Source organism: Salmo trutta, chromosome 22 (genome assembly GCF_901001165.1).
Source record: "Salmo trutta chromosome 22, fSalTru1.1, whole genome shotgun sequence".
NCBI classification, from domain to species: Eukaryota; Metazoa; Chordata; class Actinopteri; order Salmoniformes; family Salmonidae; genus Salmo; species Salmo trutta.
In genome coordinates this window covers 14088524-14104788 of record NC_042978.1, presented here as the reverse complement: position 1 = coordinate 14104788, position 16265 = coordinate 14088524, and the positions used below count along the sequence as shown (strand labels likewise).

General features: G+C 42.4%; 1 protein-coding gene across 12 annotated transcripts in view; it reads right to left on the bottom strand.

Moving 5' to 3' along the window:
* The window catches only part of LOC115158151 (epidermal growth factor receptor substrate 15-like 1), a 35183-nt gene continuing 18918 nt past the window's right edge, over window positions 1–16265 (bottom strand). For 5 of the 12 annotated variants that reach the window (XM_029706754.1, XM_029706753.1, XM_029706761.1 and 2 more), the window contains 3 exons: window positions 10210–10230; window positions 6148–6356; window positions 1–3680 (listed from right to left, as the gene is read on the bottom strand). In XM_029706754.1, the coding sequence (XP_029562614.1) occupies window positions 3534–3680; window positions 6148–6356; window positions 10210–10230 (377 nt within the window). In that variant the 3' untranslated portion in view covers window positions 1–3533. Of the gene's footprint in view, window positions 3681–4122; window positions 4140–6147; window positions 6357–10209; window positions 10231–16265 lie in introns of all 12 variants that reach the window. The other 7 variants (XM_029706760.1, XM_029706759.1, XM_029706765.1 and 4 more) reach the window with 7 other exon arrangements.

The window sequence follows — 16265 nt, the reverse complement described above, 5'->3', positions numbered from 1 at the left end:
TTCATTTAACTGAAATGTTTATTCTAGTAAACAATGACCATGTACAGGGGATTAGCATTTCAAATAAATCCAAGCGTTTGTATTTTTGCATATATCCTGTTTTAAGTTACACACATTTTTTCACTTCTCATGAAACAAATATAACAGACATAATATACAGTTTGTATACATCTTATACAATGCAGAAAGACAGCAGGATTATTTCTTATTTTCATCTACAGAGGGACAGTCAAAGGCAGGCCAAATGGAAAAGGAATGCACCAAGCTTTAGAAGTCAGATCAGTTGTCAGAAAACCAGAAAACCAAAAGAAAAGCCCTCTACAATCTGTTTGGCTTGTACAATAGATATACAGGCCTCTGCATGTATCCCTATATACACGATCAAACTCGAACACCCGAACAACGAGAAAATAAGAAATAAAATCTATTGCACAATGGCGGTATCAAAGACAAAATACAGCATGAGTGGTAAGTACGTAGAGAACACTAGGTAGTGGATGAGAGAACACTTGGGCTCTGTTTCGATACTCTCAAAATGCATCCTTCCATCCTGCCTCCCTAATCTGACATGATTAGATGGGTGATTGGGATACATCATGGAACCCTTTCTTTCACCAATCTAATAGTGACAAATCAATGATAACTTCAAAGAATGGAGTAAGAAAGGATGGGTTTTTAAGGTATAAAAAGGGGCATGAAGTGACCAATGAACAGGGAGCTGTGGCCTGGCCAACCAAGCACCCTCACTGTGGATTTCCCCTAAACCGAGGACACATTACAGGAGTTCTGACACAGAGCATTCTGGGTAAGGGCGGGAGTGTTGGCATTCCAAGCTTCGGGCGTCTGACCTGTGATTAAAACACCACAGGTAGGGTCGAATGCAGACGACCACAGGTTACCTCAGCTATATACAGCAGCCCGGTTAAAGGTCAGATCTGTACCAGAACAGGTTCTTCTCATAGAATATTATACCACTGTTGTAACCACTACAGCAAAGAAGTTTGATATGTAAACATAAACAAATAAATATCAGGGAGAGATGGTTGCAATTTCCACCTAGTGGCAGTGTTCATGGTCCATACTGCGGAATTGTAACTTAAATCATGTCCTTCCCCAACCCAAAGGGGAACGTAGCTTTAATAATAAATTTTCACAACATATGGCTCAGGATAGGTCTTTTCACTCAGACTACTCCAATAGTAGGGGACAACAACGCATTACATGGAAGCTTATTAAAGGTAATGGACACATGTACAGTAGGACACATATAGTTCAATACAACAGGAGAACATAAAACAAAGGGGCAATGAGTGCGACTGTCATTTTCATATGAGCTACTATTATCATCATCTCTATTCAGTTCAATTCAAAGCTTAAAGGGCAATTCTGCCACTTTTCAACCTCATATTCATTATGTCCAGCACCATACAAGTGTCTACATATGTGAAAAGGACGCGTTTCTATGATCTGTGGTTAAAAAGTTAAAAAATGCTTCTCTGTAGCTAGGTTTCCATCCAATTGGCGACAGATTTTAATGTGAATACTCAAAAATCTGCATAAAGAAAATATGCGCATTTTCCCACTAGTGGTGTGTTTCCACCAAACGGACTTGTTGTGGACAAAAGTCAGTACGTAATGCACATAAAATGTAATTTTTTCGTTTTAAATGTACTGAATAAAAATCAAAAGTTGAATGTGTTTTCATCGCATTTTCAACTCTTCCGATAGTTTTGTCACAAAAACTGTTGCGTTAAATAGCAAATTTGCCCACTCCGGTCTTGGCACGAGCGCTCTAGCCAACAGCTCGCAAGTACAGTGCGGGTAGGCTAGTTTACATAACGAGATTATTATGGATAACAGCGAGAATATTTTTACTTGTCAAACGGCAGACAAGCATCGATCATCATGTCACCAGAATAAGACCCTCGATATTTATTGGAAAGGAGCATCAAGATCACCGTGGCGTGCACTTTCACCACTCTGTGAAGTTTATCAGAACTTATTTCATCTGTAGTGCCGTTTTGACATATGTAGACACTGGTATTGCGCTGTTGATAATGAAAATGAGATTGGAAAGTGGTGGAATTGCCCTTTAAGTTTGAAAGTGAAGTAAGAACCACAGGTTTAATGTGCTAGGCAGTACCATCAGCAAGAAAATCAAGTAAAAGACAATGTGGCTAAAATAAAATACAAGTTGTAACAAACTATGACACACTGTAGCGCAAACCATTGAATATTCACGTTATAGCTGTGAAACTCACGTGACCTAATGAATTTGCATATCATTGATGGTTAGCCCGAAGAAAACCACAAGCCATGTCTTACTTTCTTTGACCTCTCTGCAGCGTGTGCTTGCAGGTTTACCCATTTTTGCAGCGCTTACAACTAGAATTGTAATTAACAATATTGCTTCAGTCCTTTAACAAATACTACATAAAATAATAAAATAACACTTATCACATAATTAAATTAAATAAAAATCGTACATATCTGCAATTAAACCCTCTATAATAAAACATAGTAAAACTTTAAAGAATTTCCCTCATCTAGTCTTTTTTGTGGTTGTTTGATGTAAATCACAGCCTTTTCAACTTACTTAAACTGTCAGAAGAGGCACAACTAAGTATCCATTCCTTCTCCCTATGTTTGCTGAAAAAGCACTGAAATATTGTAAAAAACATCTACTATCTCACACTCGGCGAGAAAGAAAATATATCTGTACAATTTGTTCTGGTCCAAACAGACCTCTCTCTCACACAACACTTACAGTAACCAGTCAGGGAAGCACCCAGCACTGCTCCCATGGCTCACCACATTCACATAATAAACCAATACTCAAATAATGTCTCCATCTTAAAAAGCAACCCGCCGTAACCTTTAGCTATTCCCTTGTTTACGTCTGTCAGAGCTCTAGTCGGTCAGGTGAGGGGATCCACGCTCCCTCACCAGACAGACACATATTCTGCTCATCTTTACATGTTAAGCCAGCCTCTACAGTGCATTTAAACAGTGCATCACTTCCTTCACAAACCATGGGTCATCATCCGTTCCCCTCCCCACCTAGTAAGAGAGGTTGTGATTGCTGGCTCCCAGCCCCCACTCCAACCTCCCACCGTAAAGTCAAATCCAGTTCCGTTTCCACATAAGTTCTGTTCTGATATTGTTTTGCTTTGAGAGTTTGTCGGTCTGGGGAATGTGTGGCGAGGTGTGTGTATCTGTGTGTGCGTATTAGGTGGAGTGTGTATGTGTGTTGTAGCGGTGGTGTGTGTCTGCATGCGTATGTCTGTGTGTGTGTGTGGTTGAGGAAGCGGTCATGTCTTGGGGCACATCGGAGGGAAATGGCCAGCTATGGGTCCTTCACAGTGTGTGGGGTACGGTTTGTGAGTTGTATACGAATGTGTTATGCGTGTGTGTGTGTGTGAGTGTCTGTGTATGTTTATGTACTAGTAACGCTAGTAAGAGTATGTCTATGTGTCTGTTTGTCTATTTGTGTATATCTCTATTTATGTGTGTCTGTGTGTGTCCAGTCCAGGTCACCCGTGGGACATCTCGGCCTTGCTGAGAGCGATGGCCAGCTCTAAGTCCTCTTGCTCCTGCTGCCGGAGTCTCTTCAGCCGCTCCCGCTCCGCTCGCTCACTCTCTCGCTTCGCCCACTCCAGTTGCTGGGCCTCATTTCCAAACTACAGAGAGAAAGAGGAGAGAGGCATTTAACAATGGATTCATCCGTCACACCATGTACAAAGCACACATTAGGAGGTGTTTTGCCAGAGTATTAGATTTGAGTGAACCTTATCCTGTACATTAAGAGTAAACTTCCATTTCTGCCTGGCTACCGTAAGAGGACATAGATGACTGTAGTTTACTATTATAACTATATCATGTACACACACATATTAACACACACAAAAGCATCAACACACACACAAAATATACCCACTACACAGACAATCTAACTGACCTATCCCTATCGGTACTTTAATGTCCAATTTATTTGTTGTTTGCAGTTGGAGGAAAGGTGCTTCTTATTGTTAAACCTGAGTGGTTGTGCTCAGAGCCTAAGTACGTGGGCGAAATACAAAACAAAGCCCTTTTCAATTTGACTGCGTTATTAAACATTCTTACCTTAACTTTTTCTGGTCCTGCGAGAGAAAAATGAATTACAAAACACCAAATAAACAATTCACTAATCGTGTATCACACCATCCATTTTACACCGAGCACACTACGAAACAGCATCACCACAAGGTACAACTAACTATGAGAAGGCGACATGGAGGACCGTTTTCGTTCGTTTCCCAAATGAAAATGAATGAGCAACTAAAAGCCTATTTGAACAACATGCAAAGACGACATGTAGAGAGAAAATGGGAAGGACAGAAATGACATTTTTGATTCTCTGTTAAAGTGATAGTATGAGATCTAACCTAAATCAAGTAGAGCTAGGAACTCTCCCATGCATATCAGAACGCACACACATTCTAAGATACTGCTTTGCCACCATTAGATCTGATTCAAATGAGGCCATTCAATTCTTGGAATCATGCTGACCAAAATAAATATGGAACTGAGTCCATTGAGGCATTTAAGTTCATCTGGTATTTTTCTAGATAATATCTTCAATGTGGAACACAATACCTCTTTAGTTTAATTAATGTATGGGCAGTTGACTCTGTTAAAATAGTTTTAGCAACTTTGGGAGTAGTTTGGTACAAGTCAGAGATGGTAAAGCAGGATCTATGCTACCGATGTCATGCAGCAGACCAACACTAAACAGATTGAGCAAACTAAGCCTAAAGAAAAGACAAAACACTGATGCACACTAATACTGTATCTAAACACTAGTAGGACATACATGACTGACACACAACATAGGCCTAAGGGGTAAGAACTCAGGACTGAGAGCTGAGTAGTGATACTACTGCTTCCCGTGTCAACAGATCCCACCGCCAGACCAGTGGCTTGGAGCTGTCAGTCACTAAACCACACAGGACGGGCTCCCCTTTCCGGCCTAACCTGGCCTAGGGTACGCACCGACTGAGTGACTGTCTGGCTGGCTGACTGCCTTACTGAGTGACTGGCTGGCTGGCTGACTGCCTTACTGAGTGACTGGCTGGCTGGCTGACTGCCTTACTGAGTGACTGGCTGACTGCCTTACTGTGTGACTGTCTGACTGGCTGACTGACTGAATGCTGATGCCGGAAGCTGAGATGGAAAAGGTCAATACTCAGATAAGAAGATCCTGAATACATCCTGGATTATCGCTACACTGTGTGAGACACCCATTGGTTGTTTGAGACAGACAGCCCAGGCCATAGCACCGCACTGGCTGGATTATTCAACCCTAACCTTAAAGAGCCGACTGGCTAGTTGAATAATACTTCACACGGCCAGAATCCACTTATTGGACCGCTAAGAGGTGATGGAAATAATACTTCTCATTTGTGCTTGTTTTGGGAAGCCTCTAGCATTCTACATAACAAACCACATGGCAAAATATAGATATAGATATTTTTATGTTCCAATCGCGGCGTATACATCAAACCACAAAAAGGGCTGACACCCTTTCCTGCACGAGCACCGGGGACCACTTCTGCAATGCAGCTCTGCACTTGACTGCACAATACCGAATGCATTGTAGGTGGTGTGCAACCAACTACAAAGCATAGGTTGAGAACCCCCCCTCAAAAAAAATCATAACACAGTATAGATAAGTGAGTCTTGTGGAACCTTTGACAGGCTTACACTCAGAAAACAGCTAGACGGCAGAAATGTGTGGGAGTTCAGTCATCATTTTAGATATGAGGTAGGGTTGGATCACACAATGAATTAAAGTGACGATCAGATGATCAGTGATCATGAACAGTAGTTATTGCTAGTGATTATGCCATAGCCAACAGTTAGCCTACATGGTGGTTCATTTGCCATGGGTCTGAGCGGGAAGATGCCTGGCTCTGGTCTTTGTGTGGAGTGATGGTAGGTCATTGGGAGGCCAGGACGCAGAAAGATGAGCAGATTAACAGCCAGGGCCTTGTGGTTAGCTCCTCTCTAGATCCTTCAGTTAACGTCGTGGGAACTTAAGCAGAGGTAGTGGCTAGGTATATAAAGACTGGTCTGGACAGAGAGAGAGTATCACTGAGCTCAACTTACAGAACTGAAGTCTGCAAAACCCAAGGAACAGTCTTTAGAGGCTTTACTTGAGGGAGTTGGAGCAAAAGGATCTTTGCCACTAAAGGGGTCTCCGACCCCCTTTTTACTCTGAAAGGGGTCGATGACGTCACTGCCGAACGGCTGGAAGGGGTCGCAGGGCTTGGTCGAGTCGCCCGCTCCTCCAGGCATGTTGACGGGGGTGCTTTTACCTAAGGACATTAAGACAGTAAGGACAGTCATTTCCCCTGCAGAAGAGACCACAGGGTGTGTGGTTATGAAGTCAACTACAATTATTAGGTGATGGTTTGATCACTTTCACCACGGAAATTTGAAGTTTTTCCTGATCAACGCCTGCTCGCTATAGCCTTCCAACCCCCACAAATGCTGCCCCCCCCCCAACTCCACTTTTCGTCTCACGAGAAATAGAGCATTCTATCATGAAAAGCTTTGAAAACCACAGCAGTTTCAGCTACACTCGTGGTGCACCAAAACCACACGCAGCTCAACTTAAACAAAATAGAGAGCACACAAACAATGTATAGATACAAAATTGTGCTGAAACAACATGCCAGCATGGTATGAATTAAACACGCATTTAATGACATGGGGAAATATAGTGCATAAACCCAGTATCAAAATACATGGCGAGAGCTATTTTCTCTTTTATGTTGGGTTTTATGGTGAGCAGATGGGTAGAGTTCATGCCCGCATTACCAACACAGGATTCAGTTCACAAGTTCATCAGATCTCTCCTCAGTGGGTGATTTTCGAGTTTTTGTCAGGCCTAGATGCTACATGCCTAGGGCCAGGAGTTTTTAATGACCACATGACCTGCCCAAGAACAACTAACTATGGCCCAGAGTTATACCTGTTTATCTCAGGAAAAACTCCTGGCCTTAGTTATGCCAACTCATTGTATTCTCTATCTTAATTTCCACATAGCTTAAATACATCAATTATTTCACTGAACCGAGACTACTCTAAAATGAGCCCATGTTAACATGGTAGAGATGTTTCCGAGCTGTTTCTCTGTAGGCCAGTCTATGCTGGCAGAGTCAGTGGGCCGTGGGAATGTAGTACTTACTGGTTGTTGTTGCTTCTGAAGGTGTTAACCACGTTGTCAATCGAGCTGTTATTTATACCAGGCCTGCCAAGGTTAGCAGTTCACAGGCCCACTGAACAGCCAGGCAATCAGTTTCTCTCTTTCAGTAAATGGCACATGCTCTTCACCACAAACCGTCAGCCCCACCCAGCTCCAAAATACCAGCACATTATCAATGCTGTCTATCAATGTGATGCACAAGGCACATCTCAGAGCCCCACAAATAACGTTTCTGACATTATTCTCATAACATATATCCTATGTCCTATTCATGATTGACTGTATCTCGCAGCACAAATCTAAAGTGTTGCTTTGTAATGAATTCAGAAACTACCTAGAAAAATGAGAGATATCTACATCAAACTATCATATGTCGTGACCTTTCGCTTGTTGCAAATTCTGCTCAACCCCTCTAATTTGGATACATAAACCCAGGTGTGAAAGCAGTTTAGATATGGCATTGGCCAGGGCACAGAGTGTGACCAGAGTCGGGCAAGAGGTTGCCAGAGAAGCCACACTGCTCACCCGAGTGTGTGCACACAGTGGAAACAGAGGAAGTGGGGAAGGGTGGAGCTGAGAACATCGGGGGATCTGGTGTCAGCATGGCCAACCACAGATCATCTGTGTATTCCTGAGGCATGTTGCTCTGTGTTCTCACTGCAGCCTGGCATCAGGGTTGATCTCTCAAGCAATAGTCATACAGTCATACAGTTCTACTCATCTAACACTAATCTCAAGCAAGGATTTTACAGATAGGGGATGATTAGCGACAATTCATTTTTTTTCTTTTTCGAAATCTAATGGAAAAGTAAGTAAGCACACAAACCACACACATGCATCAAAGTTGCGACTACTATGCTATAACGTGTACAGTGTACCTAGGCTACAGTGAAATTACACTGCATATTGCATACATGGTTTTACCATAAAGCGGGGCCGCTTTAATAATAATAGGTGGTGAACTCTTGATTATCGTGGCCCATTCAACTTCCTTTGTGAGGTTTAAATGGTGAAATAAGACTTTCACTCAGTAACTTTATGGCTAAAAAGCACATTGAGTGGCTTCTATGTTGAGCAGAGTTACTGCACAGGCAACAACAAAATGGTTCTGTTTATTCAATCTTCAAAAGGAGAATGAAAAGGACACTTGTTTGGCAGAGATGATGAACGTATCTGTACCCTATGAAGTGCCTTTCCTGTTTACAACCTAGCAGAGCTCACGTTGGAGGAAAAAAAAGGGTTTCAGGCCAGTCAAAAACAATGTTTCGGAGCTGCAGCGAGCATTGCTGTTTGATCTATGACTAGCGTATCCTACTTTCATCATGCTGAGGTAAGAAGGCAACACCAGCTGAGTTTAGGCTTCAAAGATTATACAGGTCCCTTACAACAGCTTCTAGTGAACTATGTTCTAACAGTCAGAAGCCCGTATTCAGACCCCTTTTTCCACCTTTTGTTACGTTACAGCCTTATTATAAAATGGATTAAACAAAACGTTTTCGTCATCAGTCTACACACAATACCCCATAATGACAAAGCAACAACAGGTTTTTAGAAATGTTTGCAAATGTATTACAAATAAAAAACGGAAATACCTTATTTACATAAGTATTCAGACCCTTTGCTATGAGACTTGAAATTCAGCTCAGGTGTATCCTGTTTCCATTAATCATCCTTGAGATGTTTCTAAAACTTGATTGGAGTCCACTTGTGGTAAATTCAATTGATTGAACATGATTTGGAAAGGCACACTACTGTCTATATAAGGTCCCACAGTTGACAGTGCATGTCAGCGCAAAAACCAAGCAATGAGGTCAAAGGAATTGTCTGTAGAGCTCCGAGACAGGATTGTGTCGAGGCACAGATCTGGGGAACGGTACCAAAAACCTTCTGCAGTATTGAAGGCCCCAAGAACACAGTAGCCTCCATCATTCTTAAATGGAATAAGTTTGGAACCACCAAGACTCTTCCTAGAGCTGGCCGCCCAAGAACCCGATGGTCACTCTGAGAGAGCTCCAGAGTTTCTGTGTGGAGATGGGAGAACCTTCCAGAAGGATAACCATTTCCGCAGCACTCCACCAATCAGGCCTTCATGGTAGAGCGGCCAGACGGAAGCCACTCCTCAGTAAAAGGCACATGGCAGCCCACTTGGAGTTTGCCAAAAAGCACCTGAAGGACTCTCAGACCATGAGAAACAAGATTCTCTGGTCTGATGAAATCAAGATGGAACTCTTTGGCCTGAATGTCAAGCGTCACGTCTGGAGGAAACCTGGCACCATCCCTATGGTGAAGCATGAAGGTGAAAGCATCATGCTGTGGGATGTTTTTCAACGGCAGGGACTGGGAGACTAAGATTGAGGGAAAGATGAACGGAGCAGAGAGTACAGAGAGATCCTTGATGAAAACCTGATCCAGAGCGCTCAGGACCTCAGACTGGGGCGAAGGTTCACCTTCCAACAGGACAACGACCCTAAGCACACAGCCAAGACAACGCAGGAGTGGCTTCAGGACAAGTCTCGGAATGTCCTTGAGTGGCCCAGCCAGCCATGTCCTTGAGTGACCTCAACCCGATCTAACATCTCTGGAGAGACCTGAAAATAGCTGTGCAGCGATGCTCCCCATCCAACCTGACAGAGTTTGAGAGGATCTGCAAAGAAGAATGGGATTAACTCCCCAATTACAGGAGTGCCAAGCTTGTGGCGTCATACCCAAGAAGACTCAAGGCTGTAATCGCTGCCAAAGGTGCTTCAACAAAGTACTGAGCAAAGGTCTGAATACATGTAAATGTCATATACCTGTTTTTGCATTGTCATCATGGGGTACTGTGTGTAGACTGATGAGGAAAAAAAACAATTTAATCCGTTTTAGAATAAGGTTGTAACGAAATAAACGTGGAAAAAGTCAAGGGGCCTGAATACTTTCCGAACGCACTGTATGTGATAAGCCATGCCATCCATACTCACAACGTTCTTCTGTGTGTTTCACTAGAAGAACAAAACAAAAGAGGGGAACACTTATAGTGAGGTGACAAAGACCACAGAGGGGAAAAGACAAAGGGATAGTAAACAATTACAATTCTATAACACAGATGTCGGATCATAATTTGATCACTCTTTTGTTGCTGAGAATTTTCCTGCACAACAGGAAATACAAACTTGTAGTGTATTTCAGTTATAAAAAGGATTCTAAAGTTTGTAATTCCCAAATTTCAGACTTGATTTGCCCTAACGGAAAATGTATCAACCCCTACAAAAATGTCAATTAAAGGGGAATGGAAACACTTCAGGAAGTTAAGCTGAGCAAAGCGATGTATTCAATCCACTAATAACAAACATGCTTGTAACATAGAAACATCTTTATTTTAAAGTAATTTGATCTTGAACAACGTTTATTAGAGGTATGGGTTGCTCCATCTTGAATTGCCATAGTAACGACTGTTGCTAGAAGTGAGCAAATTGAGTTTTGTCATGGAGACTGAAAGTGAATGCTGCCACCGGGAGACCAAAACGAGGCAAGGTAACTAGCTAGCCTACTTGATTTAGCTCTTCTCTTGTCTTTTTGATGTAAATGTTTTCATTGATAACTGTACAAAATAAAATAGAAGAGCATTTATCATTCGGTATGAGCAAGACCTAGCTAAAACAAACTGGCTAGGGATTAGATTTAGCCAGCTAGGCAGAAGAGAGGGCTGCCGCAGGAGCTACGATCCCCATATAGCTAGGTAGCTACAGTAATTATTAGCTAGCTAGCTAACTACATAGCTAGGTATCTTTGATATATTATGAGTCTTTATATCTGTGATAGCTATGATTCCTAAAAATAGAAAGCCTTCTGGCTGTTGATTGCAAGAATGAATGTACCTAAGCCTGAAGCCTAACCCCATAGCTAGCTTTAATAACTTTTGAAAGCTCAGATTGGTAGTCAATTTGGTAAATTATCCTGGTTCTTTGCTACTTACAGGCATACATTATAATATTATTTCAGTTATTTTACGTTTTCTCAAATGTGAGTGAAAACCTTTGGATAATAAAATATAACTTTGTCACCTTGCATGCCGATTGATAACTTGAACAATTCCCTTCCAGTCATGATACCCTTTTTAATTTGCAGAAGGTTCATCGCTACTTGGGGAAGACGAGGACAAAGAGGATGACATTGAAATGGAGGAGCCAGAGGAAGTTGGAGCCACCACGTGATGCTGCTGCCTCTCAACCAAGCTTTTTGACTGGAAGGTAACTGTCAATGATGTATTATTGTTATGTACTAATAGGCCTATAAATGAGATATTTTAAATACTCTCCCTCTCTCTGTCTCTGTTTGCAGGACACTGTGGTGGACTGTCAGTGCTCAGACCTTTTTGAGAAGATTGACATTATAGACATGTCACCTGTGCACCAGGCAGTCAATAGCTGCCACCACGGTGGCAAGGATAGACAAGGGCTGCAGAGACTGGAGAACATGCTGCTGAGGCTGCAAACAGGGCTGCGGGGAAATCACACCCTCATCCTCACATGACACATAAACTCAGCAAAAAAAAGAAGTGTCCTCTCACTGTCAACTGCATTTATTTCCAGCAAACTTAACATGTGTAAATATCTGTATGAACATAACAAGATTCAACAACTGAGACATAAACTGAACAAGTTCCACAGACATGTGACTAACAGAAATGGAATAATGTGTCCCTGAACAAAGGGGGGGGGGACAAAATCAAAAGTAACAGCCAGTATCTAGTGTGGCCACCAGCTGCATTAAGTACTGCAGTGCATCTCCTCCTCGTGGACTGCACCAGATTACCAGTTCTTGCTGTGAGATGTTACCCCACACTTCCACCAAGGCACCTGCAAGTTCCCGGACATTTCTGAGGGGAATGGCCCTAGCCCTCACCCTCCGATCCAACAGGTCCAGACGTGCTCAATGGGATTGAGATCCAGGCTCTTTGCTGGCCATGGCAGAACACTGACATTCCTGTCTTGCAGGAAATCACGCACAGGACGAGCAGTATGGCTGGTGGCATTGTCATGCTGGAGGGTCATGTCAGGATGAGCCTGCAGGAAGGGTACCACATGAGGGAGGAGGATGTCTTCCCTGTAATGCACAGCGTTGAGATTGCCTGCAATGACAACAAGCTCAGTCCGATGATGCTGTGACACACCGCCCCAGACCATGACGGACCCTCCACCTCCAAATTGATCCCGCTCCAGAGTACAGGCCTCGGTGTAACGCTCATTCCTTCAACGATAAACACAAATCCGACCATCACCCCTGGTGAGACAAAACCGCAACTCGTCAGTGAAGAGCACTTTTTGCCAGTCCTGTCTGGTCCAGCAACGGTGGATTTGTGCCCATAGGCGACATTGTTGCCAGTGATGTCTGGTGAGGACCTGCCTTACAACAGGCCTACAAGCCCTCAGTCCAGCCTCTCTCAGCCTATTGGGGACAGACTGAGCACTGATGGAGGGATTGTGCATTCCTGGTGTAACTCGGGCCGTTGTTGTTGCCATCCTGTACTTGTCCCGTAGGTGTGCTGTTCGGATGTACCGATCCTGTGCAGGTGTTGTTACAAGTGGTCTGCCACTGCGAGGACGATCAGCTGTCCATCCTGTCTCCCTGTAGCGCTGTCTTAGGCATCTCACAGTACGGACATTGCAATGTATTGCCCTGGCCACATCTGCAGTCCGCATGCCTCCTTGCAGCATGCCTAAGGCACGTTCACGCAGAAGAGCAAGGACCCTGAGCATCTTTCTTTTGGTGTTTTTCAGAGTCAGTAGAAAGGCCTCTTTAGTGTCCTAGGTTTTCATAACTGTGACCTTAGTTGCCTACCGTCTGTAAGCTGTTAGTGTCTTAATGACCGTTCCACAGGTGCATATTCATTAATTGTTTATGGTTCATTGAACAAGCATGTGAAACAGTGTTTAAACCCTTTACAATGAAGGTCTGTGAAGTTATTTGGATTTTTACAAATGATCTCTGAAAGACAGGGTCCTGAAATAGGGAAGTTTATTTTTTTGCTAAGTTTAAATAGATCTACATACCATACATACAGTTGAAGTCGGAAGTTTACATACACTTAGGTTGGAGTCATTAAAACTCCTTTTTCAACCACTCCACAAATTTCTTGTTAACAAACTATAGTTTTGGCAAGTCGCTTAGGACATGTACTTTGTGCATGACACAAGTAATTTTTCCAACAATTGTTTACAGACAGATTTCACTTATAATTCACTGTATCACAATTCCAGTGGGTCAGAAGTTTACATACACTAAGTTGACTGTGCCTTTAAACAGCTTGGAAAATTCCAGAAAATGATGTCATGGCTTTAGAAGCTTCTGATAGGCTAATTGACATCATTTGAGTCAATTGGAGGTGTGTACCTGTGGATGTATTTCAAGGCTTTCCTTAAAACTCAGCGCCTCTTTGCTTGACATCATGGGAAAATCAAAAGAAATCAGCCAAGACCTCAAATTTTTTTTGTAGATCTCCACAAGTCTGGTTCATCCTTGGGAGCAATTTCCAAACGCCTGAAGGTATCACTTTCATCTGTACAAACAATAGCACGCAAGAATAAACACCATGGGACCACACAGCCGTCATGCCGCTCAGGAAGGAGACTAGTTGTGTCTCCTAGAGATGAACGTACTTTGGTGCAAAAAGTGCAAATCAATCCCAGATCAACAGCAAAGGACCTTGTGAAGATTCTGGAGGAAACAGGTACAAAAGTATCTATATCCACAGTAAAACGAGTCCTATATCGACATAACCTGAAAGGCCGCTCAGCAAGGAAGAAGCTACTGCTCCAAAACCGCCATAAAAAAGCCAGACTACTGTTCGCAACTGCACATGGGGACAAAGATCATACTTTTTGGAGAAATGTCCTCTGATCTGATGAAACAAAAATAGAACTGTTTGGCCATAATGACCATCGTTATGTATGGAGGAAAAAGGGGGAGGCTTGCAAGCCGAAGAACACCATGCCAACCGTGAAGCACGGGAGTGACAGCATCATGTTGTAGGGGTGCTTTGCAGCAGGAGGGACTGGTGCACTTCACAAAATAGATGGCATCACGAGGTAGGAAAATTATGTGGATATATTGAAGCAACATCTCAAGACATCAGTCAGGAAGTTAAAGCTTGGTCGCAAATGGGTCTTCCAAATGGACAATGACCCCAAGCATACTTCCAAAGTTGTGGCAAAATGGCTTAAGGACAACAAAGTCAAGGTATTGGAGTGGCCATCACAAAGCCCTGACCTCAATCCTATAGAACATTTGTTGGCAGAACTGAAAAAGCGTTTGTGAGCAAGGAGGCCTACAAACCTGACTCAGTTACACCAGCTCTGTCAGGTGGTATGGGCCAAAATTCACCCAACTTATTGTGGGAAGCTTGTGGAAGGCTACCCGAAACATTTGATCCAAGTTAAACAATTTAAAGGCAATGCTTCCAAATACTAATTGAGTGTATGTAAACTTCTGACCCACCGGGAATGTGATGAAAGAAATAAAAGCTGAAATAAATCATTCTCTGTACTATTATTCTGACATTTCACATTCTTAAAATAAAGTGGTGATCCTAACCGACATAAGACAGGGAATTTTTACTAGGATTAAATGTCAGGAATTGAGTTTAAACGGAGTTTAAATGTATTTGGCTAAGGTGTATGTAAACCTCTGACTTCAACTGTAAGTACTAGTAATGGGTCTCTTAGTCTTCACCCAGTAGACTAAATGTTATTTGTAATATGTTCTAGTGCATATATGTGTTTAATATACTATCCAGATGAGAAAGTGTCCGATCACAGAACATTCCATAGAATTCTAGAAAAATACATCCGGTGACTAAAATGGATGTAACTCATTCACAGTAAAAGGTTTTACTATTCTGATCTCAGATGATCAATCCTTAAAAAATAAGGAAAACTCAATATGCTCTAAGTTTTTTCCATTTTCATTAGGAAGTTGTGTAAATGGCAGTTGTTTGAGAAAAATGTCACGTTTACACCCACTCCCCCCCACTCCGGCACTCGACGTCGCCAGCTGTCTCATCATTACGCACACCTGCCACCATCATTACGTGCACCTGTGTCTCATGACACTCACCTGGACTCCATCACCTTCCTGATTACCTCCCCTATATCTATCTCTCTCCTTGGTTCTTTCCTCAGGCGTTATTGACTCCGTTTCTGTTTATATGTTTCATGTCTGTACGCTACTTCTTGTTTTGTTACATGTTTTACATTTTTTTTTAATTCACTCCCTGTACTTGCTTCCCGATTCTTAGCGTACACCTTACAAAAAAACATTTATGATACACATCTTTACAGGTGTTTTTTCTTGACCGATTACGATTTGATTGATGTGGTTCTATTGAATGTCATATCATTTGAACGGGCCGTTTCTTATCTTTCAAAATATGTACCATGTTTTCATACATGTATATGGTTTGAAACATGCAAAGTATGTTCATTAATGTATGCAGAGGTCATGGTCTCAGTAAATTCAGGAATTCTAAAACTCTCCTACCGATGATGCAACAATGCCAATATGGCGAGTTACAGTTAGCTGGTGTTCTATAGCCTAGTGTTTCCATTCCCTTTCATTATAATCCACATAATAATTACAATTTTTGTTGCTGCAGGATTATTTTTCTGCTGTAGCAAACTGGTTCAAATTAAGATCCTACATCTGTAAAATGAAATGGACCTTTGCAAAGAGTAATGCTGCTACAATAATTCATGTAAAACAGTAAATGAATCTATATGATGACATGGCACAGTGAAAGTTGTAGCTGAATCACCCAGATGTGCAGGGCGTTGTATTATTCATAGTGAAACCTAGGTTGGTGGCATATGTCCTTTGTTAACCCACTACCTCCGCCTCATTAAAAAAATGTCTCCTTTCCCTCGCTCTGTTTCTCGTTCTGTCTCTCTGTGGCACAACAATTCTCTTCGTCTCTCTCTCTCTCTCTCTCTCTCTCTCTCTCTCTCTTTCTTGTACAATCACTCTCCATCTCTATTTTCCC